Below are 19,009 nucleotides of genomic sequence, written 5' to 3' on the forward strand. Positions count from 1 at the left end.
AAAAAAAAAAAAAAAAAAAAAAAAAAAGGCTGGTTTCCATTCCTAAAGCATCTGCCGCACACAGAGCAGAGATGGTGGTGAGACCAGAGGAGGAGGAGCACTGTCTGGGGGCCTCTGCTGCCCACTCCGGGAGGCCTGGATGCACAGCCAGATGTGATTGTTTCCCTACATCCCTGAGGCCCTTGAACAGCCCACCTCTAGCCCAAGTGGGTCTCTGTTCCTCACCACCCAAACATGCTTGGGTGGCAGTCAGGGGAACCCCAAAGGACCCTCAGCTGTCAGTAGGCAGCCCCGTGAGGGTCAGGGATGGGAAACAGGTGCAAAGTGGTAAGGACCTCAGCCCTCGACCTGTGAACTAGACCTTTGTCCCTGGTTTCCGGTTGGGAGGGGTGCTTGGGGCACCTGGTGAAGGGTTGCCATGCCAGCGTTTAGGTCCTCTGACCTGGCTGGTCACAAAGGATATGGTCATCTGCCATCCATGAACCCCCTGGCAGATTTTCACTGAAGGCTCACAGGTGACCAGCATCACACAAAGCCACCAAAGGAAGAGGCTGGTCCCAACCTCCCATGGGCAGGATGCCTGGATTTTGTACTCCCCTGAGATGAGGACCCTCACTGTGGGAACAAGAGGGTTGGGGGGGTCTGGAGCAAAAGAGTGGCTGCAGCAGCTCAGGGCAGAGCACAGCTGCAGTGTGTCCCAGCAAGACAGCTTGTCTGATCCCACTGGGCTCTGGGCACACATGCCACAGAGCTGGCCCCCACCACATCATGGCGCTTGCCAGGCTGAGCTGGGAAAAGCAGCTGTGAGCCACGAGGGCACCACTCACAGCTACTGGAGAGGAATGGGGACACCAACGGCAGCCACGGAAGCCACCTCACACCTAGGCATCACTGGGGTGAGGACAGTGAGGTCTGGAGATGGCTGGGGGAGGCCGAAGGAGGGTGGAGACGGGAACCTAGGGAGGCAGGACAGGGTGGGGTGCTCTACTCGGGCTCTCTGGCCAGGACCGGCCTTTTCCTCGGCCTTCCCTCCTGTACTCCAGCGAACTCCCTAAAGCAGGCCAAGTGCCCACTGGGGATGAACCGCTGTGTGATTGGTACTCCAGGTCCTGGAACCAGGGGCCAATGGCTGTGGTTGGCATCCGGACCCCCGTGAAGGCAGAAGCCTCTTGTCTCTACACCTCGAAAACTTGCCCATCTCCTTCTTCTCCCTCCAGGCAGGAGGGCTAGGAGGACAGCTGGGCCATAGGGCCCTCCTCAGGGGGGTGAGAAGGTGGGGTGCAGAGCTCACAAGCTGTGACAGCAGGCAAACTGCCCAGGATCTTGTTAAAATGCAGCTTCTGGTTGGGATTTGGAAGGGACCAGTGCCTGGCTCCCAGGTGACACCTAATCGGCCAGCCCCAGAGGCACACACCTGCTCTCTCCCCTCTGGTTGCAGGGTGTTGGTCCTCCTGGAGTCCGAGCCCCCCCATCTTCTCAGCTCTGGTTTTATCCCTGACTCTGGTTTTCCTAAACTGTAGGCTCCAGGTGGAACTTAGTCCCTCAGTGGCGGACACGTGATTTGGTCATTCATAACATGACACTTCCTTGGCCACTGAGCTGGGTAGGTAACAGGCTGAAGCCCAGCTCAGGCTGGGCACAAGCCAGGCCGTGACCACTTCAGAAGCACCTGTGAGTCAAACGTGAGCCCTGCCCCCAGCAAAGCCGGGCTCAAGGCTGCTGTTCTTGAGCGACTTCCTACTCACTCAGGCCCCGGACTGAGGAGTCAGTGATGCCGCTGCAGATCCCAGAGAGCAAGGAGCAGAGCACAGGTGCTGAGTGGGCCAGCTCCCCACTACCAGGAGGCAACGGACCTAACCAAGTCCCAGGGTCACTGGTGGCAGGAGGCCTGGCTGTGAAGTGACACGGTCTCTGCAGGTCCCACATCAGAAAGGACACGATGACCTGCTGCTGACACTAGCATCATTAATAAGCATGCCTGTTTCTCGAGACCCTGTGAAGCTGGTGAGCAGGGACCGTCAGGAGAGGTGCGACTGGGCTGGCCTCTCACTGGAAGTGGGCCAGACCTGGAGCCTGGTCTCCTGACCTGAGCACTCTGTGGCCCACCTCTTGGGTACCAGTGGGAGTTGCCCCAAGGCTTCTCAGCAGCTCTGGCCCCGCCATGGGCTCAGCAAGCTGCTGGTGTCAGAGAATTGCTAATACCTGTTACCCAAATCCAAACAGCACTCTTTTTCCACATGCAGAGAGAACTGCATTAATTCATTGCTGTGTTTATTTATTATTTTTGGTACTCGGGATTGAACCCAAGGATGCTTAGCCACTAAGCCACCTCCCTGGTCCTTTTTTAAAAAAATATCTTTATTTACTTATTTTTATGTGGTGCTGAGGATTGAACCCAGTGCCTCACATGTGTGAGGCAAGCGCTCTGCCACTGAGCCACAACCCCAGCCCCGCCCCTGGTCCTTTTTTGAGACAGGGTCTCTATAAGTTACTTAGGGCCTCACTAACTTGCTGAGGCTGGTCTTGAACTTGAGATCCTCCTGCCTCAGCCTTTTGTTCCACTGGGATTACGGGCATGCACCACCACAGCTGGCCGACTTTTATGTTTTCTCTAGTCTTTGGGCACCATATTACCTTGAACCTAATCTTCCAGAAATGATGGTGGCTAAGACTGCGCCTCTACCCTGCTCCCAGCTAAGCCCCAAGGACTACTCTTCACACCAGCTGATGTCAAGAGAACATTTATTCCACTTGGTCAGCTCCAGTAAGTGTCAGTGACCTCCAAAAATAGCCAGCCTGGACGACCCTTTCCGTTTAGTCCTGCATAGTCATGGGCTGGGGTGGGGGTGGGGGTTCCTCCTGCATCCACTGCCTCCAAGTAGTGGAAGACCTGAGGCCTCCAGAGTCCACTACTGACCCAGGGGAGCCAGTCCACAGCCCAATAAAACGCACCCACTAGTTAACTCATATGCCCTCTCCCCTCACGATCCCCCCATACCCACCCCCATGCTCCAGCACTTGCTTCATCAGCCAGTTGACAAGTGTTTCCTGAGAGTTATGAGTCCAGCCCCGTGCTAGACCAACTAGGGTTCAAAAAGAAATGACACAGTCCTTGCCCTCAGGGAGCTTAGTCTAGTTGGAGACTCAAGACACACATGTGCGCACGCACATACACACAGAGGAAACTGAAGCACAAGACTAGACAGCACAGTGTACTCAGGGGTGACAGTATGTTCACACAGGTCCTATACAGAGAAGGAAGCCCAACCCTGTGGATAAGGAGGGCTCAGTAGAGAGGAGGATAGAAGGGGGACGTTTCCGAGCAATACCAGGGAAGGCACAGCACAGGTACGGCAAGGAGACAAGCTGAACAATTAGCAGAGAGAGGGTGTGCTGTTGTGGTTCTCCCTAGATTGGCCAAGGACCAGAGCCACATGGAAGCCTCCAGGGCAGGGAGTGGCTCCCCTTTCTCTATTTCCCCAAGCATTCTGCAATCCTATACAGTAGGTGTCCAGGAAGAACCTATGTGCCAAACTGTCTGAGGGATAGGAGCAGCAAGAACCCAGGGCAGGAATCCATTGGCTTCCATCCCAACCCAGTGGGTCCCACCTTTTCTGATGGGCAGTTCCTTCTGGGGAGGCAGGTGAGCCTTGTGGGCTCCAGGATGACCTGCTCAGGTGTGAAGACTAAGCTCTGCAGCCGGCCTGGAGCCTGGTCCCTCCACTTGTACCCATCTGCTTGGGGCACCCCAGCTTCTGCACCTGCCTCTCCCACCAGCCACAGGCACCAGCAGCAGGGCTCTAGCGTCTTCCTCCCCAGCTCTCCCACATGACACTGCCTAGGGCTGCCCTGGTGGGGCAGGAGCCTTGTCTGAGGGTGACTGGTTTCCTTTTCCCTGGGTGGGCTTACTGGTGCTTCTTCCACCTCCTCAGAGTCCAGCTTCCCTGACACCTCCCAGTGAAATCAGAGCCCAGGCCGAGCAGAGGCTCCATTTCACAAGCCAGCATCCTGTTGGCAGAACACGAAACAAATGCAGAGGAGCAAACCAGTCCAGGGAATCTTCAGTGACGTCAGGGGAAGGGAAATTAGGTTCCAGAAATCTGGTGCACTGGTGTCTGAGAGAAGGGATTGACTATATGAATCTCCACCTCAGAATTCTTTATTCCCAAACAAGGGAACGGGAACGAGGTCAGGGGAGAGAGAAACACTACTTGCATGGCAGCCTTAGCTCGGGGCTCTGTGTCAGGTAAGGGAAGGGTGGCAGATGAAGCCTCCAGGGCTGAGGTTCTTTGTCTGGAGTCCAGCAGCTCCTGAAATTGCTTGGAATTTTTGAGTCTAAGTGAGTATGCATGTTTTCCTGGAGAGAAGGTCCACAATTTTCACAAATTTTCAAAGGGCCACGTGACCCCAAAGTGGTAACAACCTTCCTGACTCAGAAAGGAAATGAAGCCTGCAGGAATGGTTCACCCAGGGGCAAGGTTCTGCCCTCAAGCCTGACCTGCCGCTGACCTGCTGTGTTAACTTAGACTAGTCACTTCCTGTCTCTGAATTTTAGCTGACTGGCGGACCAGGCAGGAGCAGAAAGGCCACAGATGCCATCCCTGCAGCCACATGAGAGTAGAGATACGTGGCCAGGAAGCCAGCAGGAGGCCTGCCCCTGCTGTGACTCCCTCGAGGCCTGGGGGGGTTTTCCCACCAGGTTTTGGAATTGGCCTCTAATTCCAGGTTCCATCAGGTCACCTCTACAGGTCACTGCAGGGCACCTCCCAAGGTAGATCTTCTTAGAGGACGTGTCCTCATGCCAGGGTGCAGTGCCATGCGGGCTCCCATGGGACTCCATTCCTAGTCTCTGTGCCCAGATGTGCCCGGCACCTTCTGGGCCATGAGGTCCTGCTCACTTCACATCTGTTCACAGAAACAAAGAGATCAGGGTCAGGTCTGGTGCTACAACATGGCCCTGCCCATCCACCCCCAAAGCTAGAAGGGACATCAGCTGCCCCGGCTGCATCTGCCTGGGGCTTTGAGTAAGTCCCTTAACCTCCTACAATGCAAGACGAGAATTATTAATCCCATTTACAGATGGAACATCTTGGGGCCAGGACATTTGGGTGATTGGCTCCAATTGTCCCAGGACCCTGCTTAATCTTATTCTCTGCCACCAAGTGCTAGTCCACATTGCAACAACTACCAAAGGTAGCAGGCAGAGGGAAATCGATCTCTGGGGAGCCACACTGCACTGAGGAAGGACAGAGAGGGCATAGGGAAGAAGGAACAGGTCTCCAGCACTCAGCACAGACTTGAATGGGAATCAAGGACTCTGGGAGCAGCAGTGTCCATCATCCGTATGCCCTCAGGCATCTGCACCACCCAGTGATGGCCCTGCCTGGGATCCTTCACATGACACCCAGCCACATGCTGGAATCCTCTCAGCTCCATTTCGTATTTTTCAGCAGTACAGCTGAAGGGTCTTGGGGTCCAGAATCCAAAACAAAGCCTGACCTTACCCACTGTGCTGAGTACTGGGACTTGGGACAAGCTTGGAGAAGGCCATTTCTACATCTGCCAACCAGCTGAAGAGGTCTGTGCCTCAGAGCGCGAACTTGCAATCAGAGGTCCTGGAGGCAAGTTCCGGCTCACCCCATTCTCACTGTGTGACCTCAGCCAAGCATCTTAGCTGGAGCTTCATCTTCTGCCTGGTTGGCCCCAGGCTCTGGGTCTTCCATCTGTCCTCACAGTGCCTTTAAAGCACAGGTCTGAGCCCACTAGGTTCTCATTAAAAGTCTCCAAGGTCCCTCCTCCCTTACCACAAAGTCCTTCCTAGGGCAAATTAGAACCTCCACTAAGAAAACCTCACTTCCCAAATCCTTCCACATACCTGCCCTTCTGGAGCAAGTCTATTCATCCCCAGGGCCAGTTCAAAGCCATGGCATTCCCCCAAGTGACTCCAGTCACCTCTCTCCCAGAAACTTCACAGATTGTTCCCACTACAGCCCATATCCTGTGTAGGCATCAGTCACACACGAGTGACTGGGCTGTGGTCCTCACCTATGCCTCCTTCTGAGAGTGCAGCATAGCACAGCACAGCACAGCGCACACACATGATGCTACCCTCTCCTAAAAGCAAATCCTCACAATGCCCCAGGGAGGAGGAGACTCTCAAATTGATCCTCCACTTACAGATGAACAAACTGAGACACGAAGTGCAATGACTTCTCAAGGACACCACAGAGTGGGTGAAGGAGGCCTTGGGACTGAGACTGGACCTGGGGATTGTGGAAAGTGGTCCTCTCCAAGTCGCTGTCAACTCTGACATTCTGGAGATGACGATTTGGTAAACAGCTCGTCATAACCAGACCTACAAACCCAGCTTGCTCCCCACGCACTCACCCGCCCGCCCCTGACACCTCTGGACCTCTGGGGCTTCAGGCCGCCCTGCAGGCCTCACCTGCTTAAGGCTGCAAGAGCCCGAGGAAAACCAACGCAGGAGCCCAAAGCAGCTGCATCGGGTCTTGAGCTTGACACCCCAAGCCAGTGTTGTCCCTCTCCCGGGATCCTGTCCAGAGAGAGGGCCTCAGCCCAGCTCCATCTCCAGGGCCCCGGGACGCCGCTCTGGGCCTGGAGGCAGCTGAGGGTGGCAGGCCACGTGCTTGTCATAGCACGCGGCCTAGGTGGGCCGCCTGGCCCTCGGGCCCGTGGCCGTGGCTGCGCTGGTGGGACTTGAGCGAGCCCTCCCGCGCGAAGCTCTTGCCGCAGCGCGGGCAGAAGTAAGGGCCGCCGCTCCCCGAAGACGCCCGGGGCGGCGCGGGTGCGGCGCGGGCATGCGCGCGTGGGTGCGCTGGTGGTTGAGCAGGAAGCGCGGCTCCCGGAAGCAACGGCCGCACTGCGCGCACTGGTGCGGCTTCTCGCCGCTGTGGATGCGCTGGTGCGTGAGCAGGTTCTGCTTGAGACTGAAGCAGCGGCCACACTCGGGGCAGGGGAAGGGTCGCTCCCCCGTGTGCGTGCGCTGGTGCACCTCGAGGTTGTGCTTCACGCTGAAAGCCTTGCCGCACTCCGGGCACACGAAGGAGGCCGCGCGGCCCGCCCCGGCGTGTGCCTTCTGGTGCCTCACGAGGCTGGGTTGCTGCGAGAAGGTCTGGCCGCACAGCAGGCAGCGGTGGGGCTGCTCCTCGGCAGGGTGGTGGATGACCAGGCCTCGCTCGTCCCCCAGACCCTCCTCCCCGTCCCCCACAGGGGACCCGCCCCCGGAGGACTCCAGCTCGGTCATGGACACTTCCAGCTGCAATCACCAGCCCCTGGAAAGGCAGAAGGGAAAGAAGGGGTCAGGCAACCCCCAGCCAGAGGAGCCTCTCACCTCCCAAAACCTCCAGCACTCGCCCTTCGACGTCTTTGTTCAAGCCAAAATAACCCCTTCATGCTTCTCTACCTGCCCTCCTGGGCTCATCTCAAATGCCACCTCCTCCCAGAAGACTTCCAGACCCCTATAGCCTCTCCTTGAGCTATGTTGCCCAACCTGGTGACCCTCATTCACCAGACTGCCCCTACCCCAGCACCTTACCAACAGAGCTGCCTTCTTTTATCCAAGCACTTTGCCTGCTACCCATAAGACCTGCAATAAATGCCTATGGGGAACATCCATGAGCTCCTAGAAGTTTTAGTCTTCACCTGGATACACCTTACCTCTCTAAGCAGGAGAGGGGGTGGGAGGTGCACCCCAAACTTGGAGGGAAGGATGTGATCACTCATGGTTTAAAGATATTTTTTGCAAAACAAAGCAGGAAACAAAAATAAAATTCTGGACTTGAAAGTAACCTCACTGGATTAAACATTAAAGGGAGAAGCTCTTTGTTTATCAAAATGAGGCATGTGTTTAAAAGGTGTGCAAATCACTGAACCAGTGGGTTCCCAGAGCCAGGTCTCAGCTTGATTCCTCTCAGTGTCCCCACAGCAAAGCCTGGCCCAAGACTGAGCAACACTCGAGTTCAACAAACATCTTGAGCACCTGGTTTCCTCCACATTGCTTCTCCTAAGGATCCTATTCCAGACCACTGTGCTCCTCTTAAATCATTTCCCATTGTTCTCACATTGCCCTGAGAAAGGAACAGAGCAGGATTGTCAAGTTCCATTTTTACAAATGGAACAACTGAGTTTTGGTGAGGTCAATATTCTTACCCAAGGTCACACAGCAAGGTGAGCCAGTACTAGGCCCTAAGTCTCCAGATTCACTGTTGAAAGCTCTCTTCAATGCACTAGCTCCTTGGTAACCAAGCACTCCTCAACACACACGTAGAGAGGAGACCCCCACCACCATCCCAACCACGGCAGAGCCAACTATTCCCAAAGGACCACTGCTCCTGTAGGGGCACTGTCTACTGCCACCACTCCCATATACCCCAAAAAACTCCTTCAGGGCACTGGGACTGCTCTGCACAACCCACAACTCCACCCCCCCTCCACCTCACTAGGGAAGCTTGCTGGCTGTTCCCCTGTACCACCCTGCAGGCCCCTCCCACTTCCAGCCTCAGTCAATCCGCCTGCAGAGTGGGGTCTCAGGGACATCCTTCTGTCTTCCAAGGGAACAGGCAATCATTCACCCTGGGAGTTGGGGGACAAGTACCACTGGCGGTAGACCCCAAGCCATCAAAGTCCCCTCCATCAATTCAGCCTGTCACTGGGCAGCCTCTCCACTCCTCCCGGCTCCAACCCCGACAGAGGCTCCGCCCGCCTAGAGGGTCCAAGGCCACGGCCCCTGTCCCTCCCCCAAGTTCCTCCACCCCTTGCACACTCACAGCCCAGGCTGCACCCCCGCTCCTCCAGTCTCCAGCGACAGCTCTTTCCTCTAGAGTCTGCGCCGCCCAACGCAAATACGGTAACTCTCCCGCAGCGCCTCCGCGCCCCTCCTCCCCCGCCCCCAGAAAAATCAGCAAGCCCCCCCCCCCCGCTCCACGTCCTTCTTGCTGAAGAGTTGCATTAACCGAAAGAGCTCACCCCGCCTCACCCGACCCTCGCGCACAGCCTTGCCAACTCGGGGGACCCGAGCGACCCTGGAGAAAGATGGCAAACTGTGCGTCGCACCCCCACCCACGAATAGACGTAGGCTGCCACCCAGCTGCCGCACCCCACCCAGGCCGCGGCAAGCCCCCGATCCCCAAGGGTGAACGCAGCCCACCCCTGAGCCCGCAGCGCCCCCCGCGGAACCACGCGACCCTGGATAAATACGTAATTAAGCCCCGGCACTACCACTCCTGGAAAGGACTGCGCGGCTCCGGGCAAATACGGTAGCGCGCCCGCAGTGACCCGCCCCCAAGGGTCCAGCAATGGCCTGGATAAATACGGTAACCTCCCGCCGCGGCCAAGGCCCTGGTCAGGGACTCACATGGCGCCGCCTCCCGAGCCCTTCGTCTCCGCCGCAGCGCCGCAGTCGCCAACGTCGTCGCAGCCGCACAGCAGCCCCGTGAGGCTTGGAGGTCTAACTCGCCAACACCCTGGCTGGTGGAAAAAGGAAGGTTGCAAGCGCCTCGCCCGCCTAGGCAGGAGAGGGGACCCGGCTGCGGCCGGCTCCAGGGCCCCCAGAAAGCCCCGCGGGGCGGGTCACCCCAAGCCTCCAGGGCCCCCGCCCTAGCCATTCCTCTTTCAGAATTCCCCAGGTCCAAATTCGGTAATTAGAGCATCATCTTCAATCTCCCTTTTCCCAGGGCTGGAATAGCCTGGCCAGGCCCATAGGATGCCTGTCTCCCAGCGACTAGGAGACAGAGTGGGGGCGCTGGAGGCAACATGGCTGTCCCTGAGCTCCAGGAGAGAGAGAGGGGTCATCGCAGGAGAGAGAAAGGGGTCATCGCAGGAGCCCCATAGAGTCTCTGTGGTCCAGAAACCGCAGAGGGTTATGAGGGCAGATCCAAGCCCTCTAAACTACATGCCCGGGTGCTACTGAAGCCCGATGGAAAAAAGGATAGGCAGAAAGGGAACTAGCAGGGAAGGGGGAACTCTAAATCCAAGGCGGCCTATTAACACCTCACCTTACAAGCCTTTTTTCCTCCAGGCCTAAATTTGTAAAAGCCTTAAATCTTAGAGTAGTATTGTGAGTCCAGATGATTAATGCCTACATACATTGTTAGCTCATACAACTATTATGATTATGATGATGATTGAACCCAGGGGTGTTGCACCACTGAGCTACATCCCCAGTCCTTATTATTATTGTGTGTGTGTGTGTGTGTGTGTGTGTGTGTGTGTGTGTTTGAGACAGCGGCTCACTAAGTTGTTTAGGGACTCAGTTGCTGAGGCTGGCCTGGTCCTTGCAGCCTTCCTGCCTCAGACACCTGAGTCCCTGGGATTATAGGCCTAGCTTATACAATGTATTTTCTTTAGGCTAAATAAAGTCTCTTGAGAGCCACAGCCTAAGGGGCCCCAGCAAACTTCCAGCTGCCGGCTGATGATTGGCTCACAGCGGCCCCAGCAACATCTAGCTGATTGGCTCCTCTGCGGTGATGCTCATTGGGCTGTTTCCCTGCCCTTTCAGACCAGGGAGCTGCTCATTGGGGGACTTTTTTGGCTCCGCCCACGTGACCCAGCCAATCGGCCTCAAGAGCAGGAGGATTGTGGGAGGTGGAGAGAAGCTTGGGTGGGAGAGAGAGGCTTGTGGAAAGCCGGTGGTGGCAGTTGAGGCTCTGAGGGTTTTTCCTGAGAGGCTGTTTTGTTTGGCGTGTGTGGTTCTAAAAATAAAGTTAGTTTCTTTTGACAAGTGGCTCCTGATTGTGCCCAGCCAGACTGCGGCAAAAGTCAAGGGGAAAATATTGTTAAAAACTTTAATAATATGGGGCTGGGATTGTGGCTCAGTGGTAGAGCACTTGCCTAGCACGCACAGGGCCCTGGGTTCGATCCTCAGCATCACATAAAAATAAATAAATAAAGATATTGTGTCCAACTACAACTAAAAAAAAAAAAACTTTAATAATATGCAACTATAACAAACTTTTTTTTTAAGTGAGAGAGAAAAGATTGAAAATATATATTTTTTTTAATTTACAGTATGGGTGGGTATTTTTCAAAAGTTATCTATTCACTGGCTGACATCAACCTAGAGATCCTGAAAGACTCAGACCACAGGGAATTGCCCTGTGCTCCATGATTTAAAAAAAAAAAAACTGAGCTCATCATGCTGACATCACCCCCACACACTTCTCTTGTACACCGCTTACACAATTTCCTTTAAAAAGAACATAAGCAGGACAGTGGCACATGCCTGTAGTCCCAGCTACCTGGGAGGCTGAAGGAGGATCCAAGAGTTGGGGGTTAAACTGGGCAACCTAGTAAAACCCTATCTTAAAAGAAAAAATAAAAAGCACTGGGGATCTGACTCAATGATAAAGTCCCCCTGGATTCAATGCCTACTGTTACCAAAAAAGTTATAAAAAATAAATTAATAAATAAAATGAAGAGCTCAAGGCCAAAGTATCTCTCACTATCCAGCATCTGAACTTCTCCCTTTGTATATTCGACTCTGTTGCTTACTTTCCTAAATAAATGTCTGTCTTTCTTAAATAAGCCTTAGTGCCTTCTCTGATGTGTCCTAAATTCCTTTCTGTGTCCTAAATCAAGCACCTGCCAGAGCTGGGCATGGTGGCACAGGCCTATAATCCCAGCAACTTGGGAAGTTGAGGCAGTAGGATCACAAGTTCCAGGCCAGCTTCAGCAACTTAGCGAAACCCTGTCTCAAAATAAAAAATTAAAAAAGCTGGGAATATAGCTCAATGGTAAAGAGCCCCAGAGTTTAATTCCCAGTAAGTAAGTAAATAAATAAATAAATAAGGAGAAGAACCTGCCAGGGAGTCGAGATCCTCTTTTCTGGGAAACCTCCTTTCCAGTGACAGAATCACTAAGATGACCAGGGGAAGGAATGAAAACCTGGAGCCCCTCCTCCACACAACTGGCCCACAGTGGTCAAGCCACAGATAGCCCATAAAAGAGCTGCCTACAACACCCAAAGTAGCAGCGATTGTGAGAAGCAGGGAGGAATTCCATTTTCCCACTGCCATTTACTAACACTACTGCTTGCTAGTAGGAGCCTTTGCTTTTTACACAGTCCTTTCCCATGTATTATCTCGTGGGAACTTCCAATAACCATGAGCAGTCTAAATTGGGCAGGTATCATTATCCCATTTTATAGATGGGCAAATAAAATGAAATTTGAAACAGAGTGGCAGAGCCCAGATGGGAGTGGCCTCGTGACTGTGTCCTCTGTACCACCCTAGGCCCAAGACCTGCAGACAAACACAAAGGGCATGATGGCAGTGAGCGGGCCTGGGAGGGAGAGCGTAAAGCTACCAGGGCTCAAGGGACATTAAGTAGGCTTCAGCTCTGGGCCCCTTGGGAGCTGCCCCACGAAGGGAGTAGTTGAGATTCCCCAGGACTCAGGGGGACCCCTTCCAGCAGATGGTGGATGTAACTTTAGTGTGGAGCTGTCCCTCGTGAGAGCGTTGGGAGATCCAGGCTCCACAGTGTGCTTTTCAGAGCCTGAGAACTGAAGCATTGCAGGGGGCCACTAGGCAGTAAAATCAGCACCTTGCTCAGGACACCAGACCTGGAGGCCAGGCACCGCTGCTTTCACAGCTTACCCTGAGGACCAGACTGTCCCAGCAGGGCAAGCCTGGCCTACTTCAGGCCTCTCGAGCACCTCACTCAGGCGGATGGCACATGAATGAGACCTCCAAGGAGACTGGTATTTTAAAGAGAAGCAATAGGGAGGGGGACACTGGGAAGCCAACGAGTTGAATCTACCAGGGCCAAGTTGAGAGTCCCAACGGGCCTCCTGCCCTCTGAAAGCAGCCCCTGTCTGCCTCTCTGCTCACAGGACAGCGCCACCTCCCAGTGCTCCAGCTCCTGTTGCAGAAGTTGTCACTGGCCAGGACAACCAGTCTTCATCTCCTCTGCAGGCCACAAGAGAAATGGGGACACTTAGTGAAGACTGAGGTTTTCAAAAGCAAAATCGATAATGAACCTGAGGATGGCACCCATATTTTTAGCAGCATTTTTCTAGGTAAGATGAACCAAAATAGAAACAAAAAGAACACAGCTAGAGATTGAGAGGGGGAGGCAGATGATGCCATCCCAAACCCTGGGTCTCTGTGAGAGATGTCCAGGGCCAAAGGCCTCCATTCTCTGCTCTGCCACCCTGTGATTTCCAGTCCCCTCCTCTCCCCCCAGCTGACCATCCTGTTCTCACATGCTGTGGTAAAGGATAATGTAGAAACACTCTGGGAATGCAGTAGCTGATATAAGGTCACCCCCAGCCCTTGTGGCAGCTGGACTCTAGACCCTAACAAAGGCCAGGGCTGCTCACAGCCAAGGCACTCTGGAGAGTAGCTGGCCCATGACCCCCATATGGGCAGAGAAGAAATCAGCTCAGTAAGCCCTGCACATGGCCCTGCACTATTCCACCCTGGGACTTACCAGATGGACAGATGACCCTGGGCCTCTCCCAGGCAGCTCCAGACCATTGCTCTGGCCAGCCTCCAGCTCTTCCTGCATGAGGCCAAGTCCCCAGGGCTTCCATTGTGTCTCCACCAGGAGCTCTTCCATCCCCAGGAATTGGAGAAGCATCCCTAATACCTCACTCTAAAGCACTTGGTAATGACCTCAAATTTGGAATTTAACACACTGTTATTTTCCCCATTAGGTTGTGAACTTCAAAGGACAAGAACTATTTTTTAGCATCCCTGTATCTCAAATGTCCAGAATATAATGGGTCCTCAGTCAGTGAATGAGTGAATGCATGTGAGAAAGCTACTTTAACAGTGCAGTGTCCTAGCCCCAGCCACAACTTTGAGGGCTGGGATGGGCTGTGGAAACTTAGTTGAAACCGTGAGTGTGATGTTTCAGCTGCTCTAAAGTTTTCTTTCCTTAGAATTAAAAAAAAAAAAAAAAAGCTGAGACATGACCTATGACACCAATTCAGCCAAGCCTTTAAGTTTGTGGCAGACTTAGCTACTTGACATGGGGACAGCTCATTCTTTATGGAAACTGAGCTAAACAGAGAACAAACCTTTTCATCTCTTGCTCTACAAGTAGGCACACATGGGCCACTGTAATTATTTTAATAATAAAATAATAGCTACCACTTATTGAGTGCTTGCTGTGTGCCCAGCACTATACTATATGCTTAACATAGGTCACCTGCCAAGGTCCCACAATCTAAAGGGCAAAGATAGTATTCTACCCCAGAACCGACTCTATCCACTATTCCCAACAAAGAAACCAAAAATCTTTCTAGATTTGGGCCACAGAGTGGGAGGGGAGAGAAGGCAAGTCTTCTAGTTTGTTGTTGTTTTTGTTGTTTGTTTTTGTTTTATTTTGCTTTTTCTGCTAGCTGGGGACAGAACCCAGGGCATTGCATATGCTAGGCAAAGCACTGAGCCATACACACACACTGCCTTCTAGCTTTTTGCCAATAGGAACGTCAATCCTAGGGCTACACCATCCAATAGCCACGTGTGGCTATTCTAATTAATTAAAATTAAGCTAAGCTAAAATTCAATTTCTCAGCCACACCAGTCACATTTGAAATGTTAAGAGCCACATGGCACTGGGTGCAGTGGCACATGCATGTAATCCCAGTGACTCGGGAGGCTAAGGCAGGAGGATTGCAAGTTCAAAGCCAGTCTCAGCAACTTAGTGAGGCCCTAAACAATTCAGAGATACCCTGTTTCTAAATAAAATACAAAAAAAGCTGGAGATGTGGCTTGGTGGTTAAGTGCCCCTGTACCCGGTACCAAAAATAAGAAAAAAAAAGAACCATATGGCTCGTGGCTATGGTATTGGATATCCCAAATACAGAATATTCCATCAGCACAAAATGTGCTGTTGGGCAGTGCTGGCCTAGGACACTGCCCCCTCCAAAGCTGAGTAACCTAGGCGATTCCAACGCCTCTTGAGCCTAAGGGACAACCAAGGGTACCATTCATTTCCCTCTCTTCACAGCCACCGCCTGTGTCCAGGATAAAAAGCGATACTCGAGAACATACTATTTTGGGCCCCAACATTCCTAGCCTGCCAAAAGGTCAAAGATATTTCTTTACCAAACTCAAACCACGTTAAAAATAATAAAAGGTTTCAGAAGCACCCCTTGCCCTGCCAAGTCCCTGCTGGGCACAGGGCTGCTCTCTCCCTTGATCAGTGTCCCTGCACCTGCTGAGCAGCCACTCTCCTGAGCAGCTCCCACCGCAGCTGGGTCCAGCAGTCCTGGAGCTAGGTGGTGGACACCAAACCTTCCCAAGGAGTCTGACTTGACCCTCACATTGCATGTCAAGGCTATTGTCCCAGGTTAATTTTATTAGTTCCCAACCTGCTCCTAACAAAATAACAATTATATTTCTGGGAACTTCAGCCCCACCAAACTCATGTGGCCTGTGGAAAGTTTGGCCTCAGGTCGCCACTGCAGATCTGCACTTACATACCTGGATGCAGAAAATCCTTCAAGATTTTTACTTAATTACTTTTGGCTGTTTTTGTTCCACTAAGCAACTTCTTAATCTCTGCAATACTCCACAGTATCTTAGATCATAAAGCACTAAGATAATAAATCTGACCTTATTTATTTGGTACTTGAGATTGAATTCAGGGGTGCTTTGCCATGGATCTACATTCCTAGCCCTTTTTCTTTTATGAGACAGGTTCTCGCCAAGACTGGCTTTTAATTTGAGATCCTCCTGCCTCAGCCTCCCTAGCTGCTTGGTTTACAAGCATGAAAGTCTGACTTTCTTAATTTATGTCTCTTCCTAAATATTGTGACTCAAATTTGTCACTTTAAAATGAAAACTGCAATTGACAATACTGTGCTATCCTTGACCAACGATCGTGGGAGTGGGTGCAGCTCAGGCTTAGCAGGAGGCCTGGAACCTGCTGTCAATCTGCAGCATGACCTAGTGAACAAGTCACACTGTCCCAGCCCATTTTCCATGCATCAAATGGCAATATTCCTGCCCTGACCACATCACTGACCATGTGAGATTAAGTGAAATAATCAGTAAGAAAGCCTTGCTAAGAGGGTTGGGGCTGGTAACAATTTGTCCAAGTGTTAACCACATAGATTATTATAAGCTAGGTATATACCCAAATTATTTTCCAGCTGAGCATGGAGGCACACACCTGTAATCCCAGCAGCTTGAGAGGCTAAGGCAAGACAATTCCAAGTACACAGCCAGCCTCAGCAACCTACCAAGGCCCAAGCAACTTAGTGAGACCCTCACTCAAAATCAAGAATAAAAAAAAGTGGGAATGTGGCTCAGTGGTTAAGAGTCCCTGAGTTCAATTCCTGGTACAAAAAATAAAGATCCATGAAGTTCAAGGGAGAGACATCTTATTCATCACAGTATTCTAAAAAGTCTAACATGGTACACAGTAGGCTTGTTAGTGAACAGTGCTGTGCAGTCCCCTGACCTGGTCAACTGGAATACTTGGTAATAATACACACGCTGGGGAATTTGGTCTTCCCCCTTGTGACCCAAAGCACTAGTTTTTGAGGGTCAGTCACCCAGGGAAAGTGAACAGGCATCCTCATAAATTTTCAAGAGGGGAGACATGCAATTACTTAACCCCAATTCCTGCCAACACCTCACTTTAAACACAAGGCATTTGTGGAAGAGGACACATTCTCTTTGTAAGATACACCTGCCAGTCTGATCTCTTCAGTATCTGTCTGCAGCAACCCTTGGGCACCTAATTCTACAGGGATCCAGTGTTTCTTTAGGTCTGGCTTTATAGGCAGTGGTTCTCTAACCCAGGAATGAATCATGGTATCCCAGGGATGCCTTCCGGGAGTAGGTGAGTTCAGACTGATTTCAGGATTTGCTAAGTAGCAAAGAGGAAGAAGTGAATGACCCTTGAGCCTCCCATGGTTACAACAGGCTTTGATACAATTCAGGAACCAGGCGCTCCCTGGGCAGGACAAGGCAGGGCATTAGAGAGGGGCAGGGGAGCATCTAAAATTGGTGAGGGTCACAAGGGTGTGGGCAAAGCCTTCTAGTTTGGCTTCCTGTTGGTCCTGAGAGCTGAGCGTTCAGGTGGGTGATAACCCTGAAACTGTGGAATTTCTACATGGTTTGTGATCAATAGCTGGACCACAAATGAGAAACCCTGGCTGAGCATATGCCTCACTGGCACTGTGTTAGCAGGGAGGCTGAACAGCTACAGTCGCCCTGCTTGTCCTCACTATCACCTCCCCGTCTTAGAGCTTTTCCCACATGAAAAGACCTAAACTAGATTTGAAGAGAGGTTGAAACCAGCCAGGCTGAACCTTGGCAGCTCCCCAAAAGGTAGCATTGCTCGGCATTCAGAGAACGATCCAGGCCCCCAGAAGGTGAACAGGTACAGTTCTTTCTCCTTAAGAGCCATGCTGGGGTCCTTCCATCTTCCTTCCACCCTCAACTACCCAACCCTGGAACCGCAACAACCCACCTTCTGCAATTCCCTCTCCTCTGAGGAAAAGATCTGGAGCCTTGGCTTCTATCAGCACCAGGATCTCAGTCAACCCTGCTTTCAAAGAGCATAAGATGTGACTTCCAGGGGGCAAGAGGTGAGGCGGGGTAGGGTGAATATGTGAGAAGACTATAATCAGACTTGAAGGAGAGGGGACAGGAGAAAACTCCCCTCCAGCCCCAGGAAGAAGTGGCAGTGGGGAAGTTGCTGTGCATGTGGCAGTTGGTGAGGGTCACAAGGGTGCGGGCAAAGCCTTCTGGTTTGGCTTCCTGTTGGTCCTGAGAGCTGAGCGTGCCCTGGGCCAGACAGATAGATCCCTGGGAGCACAGACACACACACACACACACACACGCCAGCTTCAGCAAGGGAGTTCAGAAAGAACACTGACACCACGTGGAATATTCAGTTCTTCATTTTTCTCTTCTGCAACCCCAGGGGGGATAAGATCCAAGTCAGTAACAGCCACCCACCCACTTGGGGACAGAAGCAGAAGCAAGATGGTGGCTCCCTCCAGCACAGTCACCTCCCCAAGTGGCCAAATCTCAGCTGAGATCATCCACTTGCACTCCTGTCCCTGACCATCACGCATACGCCAGTTCAAGGGCCAGGCCAGCCATACCCAGCACTCACTCAGGGTTGGAGAAGGACCAAGCCCCCCAGTCCCTCCAGAAATAGTTATTGGATGCCACTAAATGTGGCACTAGCTTTGGTGCTGGGGTTATGCTTGTCCCCTCCTATCCACCACCTCTGCTCCTTTCCTGGTATTCTGGAGTCTGTCTCTACTCTACCATAGGGACAGCCCCCTGGTCATGGTGCAGCCCAGGTGTGACAGGCCAGTGCTACAACTGACCAATCCTGGGAACATTTCTCGCCTCTGGAGGATGCCAAAAAGCCCCTTCATTCGGTTCCTAAGGCTGGGGTACACCTCTTGTGTACAGACGGGAGCAGCCCATCATCAACTCATCCAGGCTCCTGGGTGAGGAGTGCTGATCTTAATTCCTCCCTCAACACACCCTGGGCACTTTTTCAGGCACCCGTTGGAATTGGGATACTTCTGGAATGCTGTTCTCTGGGGCTTGGAGCCTCAAGGTACTGCCTTTTGATGGGGTCTCAGGAGGGACCTGTTAAGAGCCAGTTTTCAGGCTATCCCTGTCCCCACACACACCACACACAATCTCCTCTGCCGTGCGCAGCACCGGTGCACTACAGCGCCTCCTCCTGGGGGCCAGGGTGCGGTGACAAGGCTCCGCGGTGGACGCGCTGGTGCTTGAGCAAGTGCTGCTTCTGACGGAAGCCGCGGCCGCAAGCGGAGCACTGGTAGGGCCGCTCGCCCGTGTGGTTGCGCTGGTGCCGCGTCAAGTTGGGCTTCTGGCTGAAGCGGCGGCCGCAGTCGGGACACGCGTAGGGCCGCTCGCCGGTGTGGATGCGCTGATGGATGGTGAGCGCCGACCACCACGAGAAGCTCTTGCCACACTCGTTACAGATGAACTGGCGCTGCTCCCCCGGCCCGGCCAGGCCCCCGCGCCCCCGGCCCAACGGC

At 52.9% G+C, this 19,009-nt stretch overlaps 2 protein-coding genes across 2 annotated transcripts in view; both read right to left on the bottom strand.

Annotated features, from left to right (window-relative positions):
• Nucleotides 1-2,725: 2,725 nt before the first annotated feature.
• Nucleotides 2,726-8,880, bottom strand: LOC107148953 (zinc finger protein 84). Its single transcript, XM_048786729.1, is given in 5 exon segments — nucleotides 2,726-4,905; nucleotides 6,446-6,770; nucleotides 6,772-6,795; nucleotides 6,797-7,292; nucleotides 7,556-8,880. Coding segments are annotated over 3 exon segments (612 nt in total). The 5' UTR covers nucleotides 7,265-7,292; nucleotides 7,556-8,880; the 3' UTR covers nucleotides 2,726-4,905; nucleotides 6,446-6,650.
• An 8,985-nt stretch (nucleotides 8,881-17,865) lies between these two features.
• Nucleotides 17,866-19,009, bottom strand: part of Znf775 (zinc finger protein 775) — a 22,283-nt gene continuing 21,139 nt past the window's right edge. The window contains 2 exon segments of the mRNA XM_048786749.1: nucleotides 17,866-19,004; nucleotides 19,007-19,009. The exon segment at nucleotides 19,007-19,009 is cut by the window's right edge and continues 1,110 nt beyond it. Of these exon segments, the coding sequence (XP_048642706.1) occupies nucleotides 18,673-19,004; nucleotides 19,007-19,009 (335 nt within the window). The 3' untranslated portion in view covers nucleotides 17,866-18,672.

Source organism: Marmota marmota, unplaced genomic scaffold (assembly GCF_001458135.2).
Source record: "Marmota marmota marmota unplaced genomic scaffold, marMar, whole genome shotgun sequence".
NCBI lineage: Eukaryota > Metazoa > Chordata > Mammalia > Rodentia > Sciuridae > Marmota > Marmota marmota.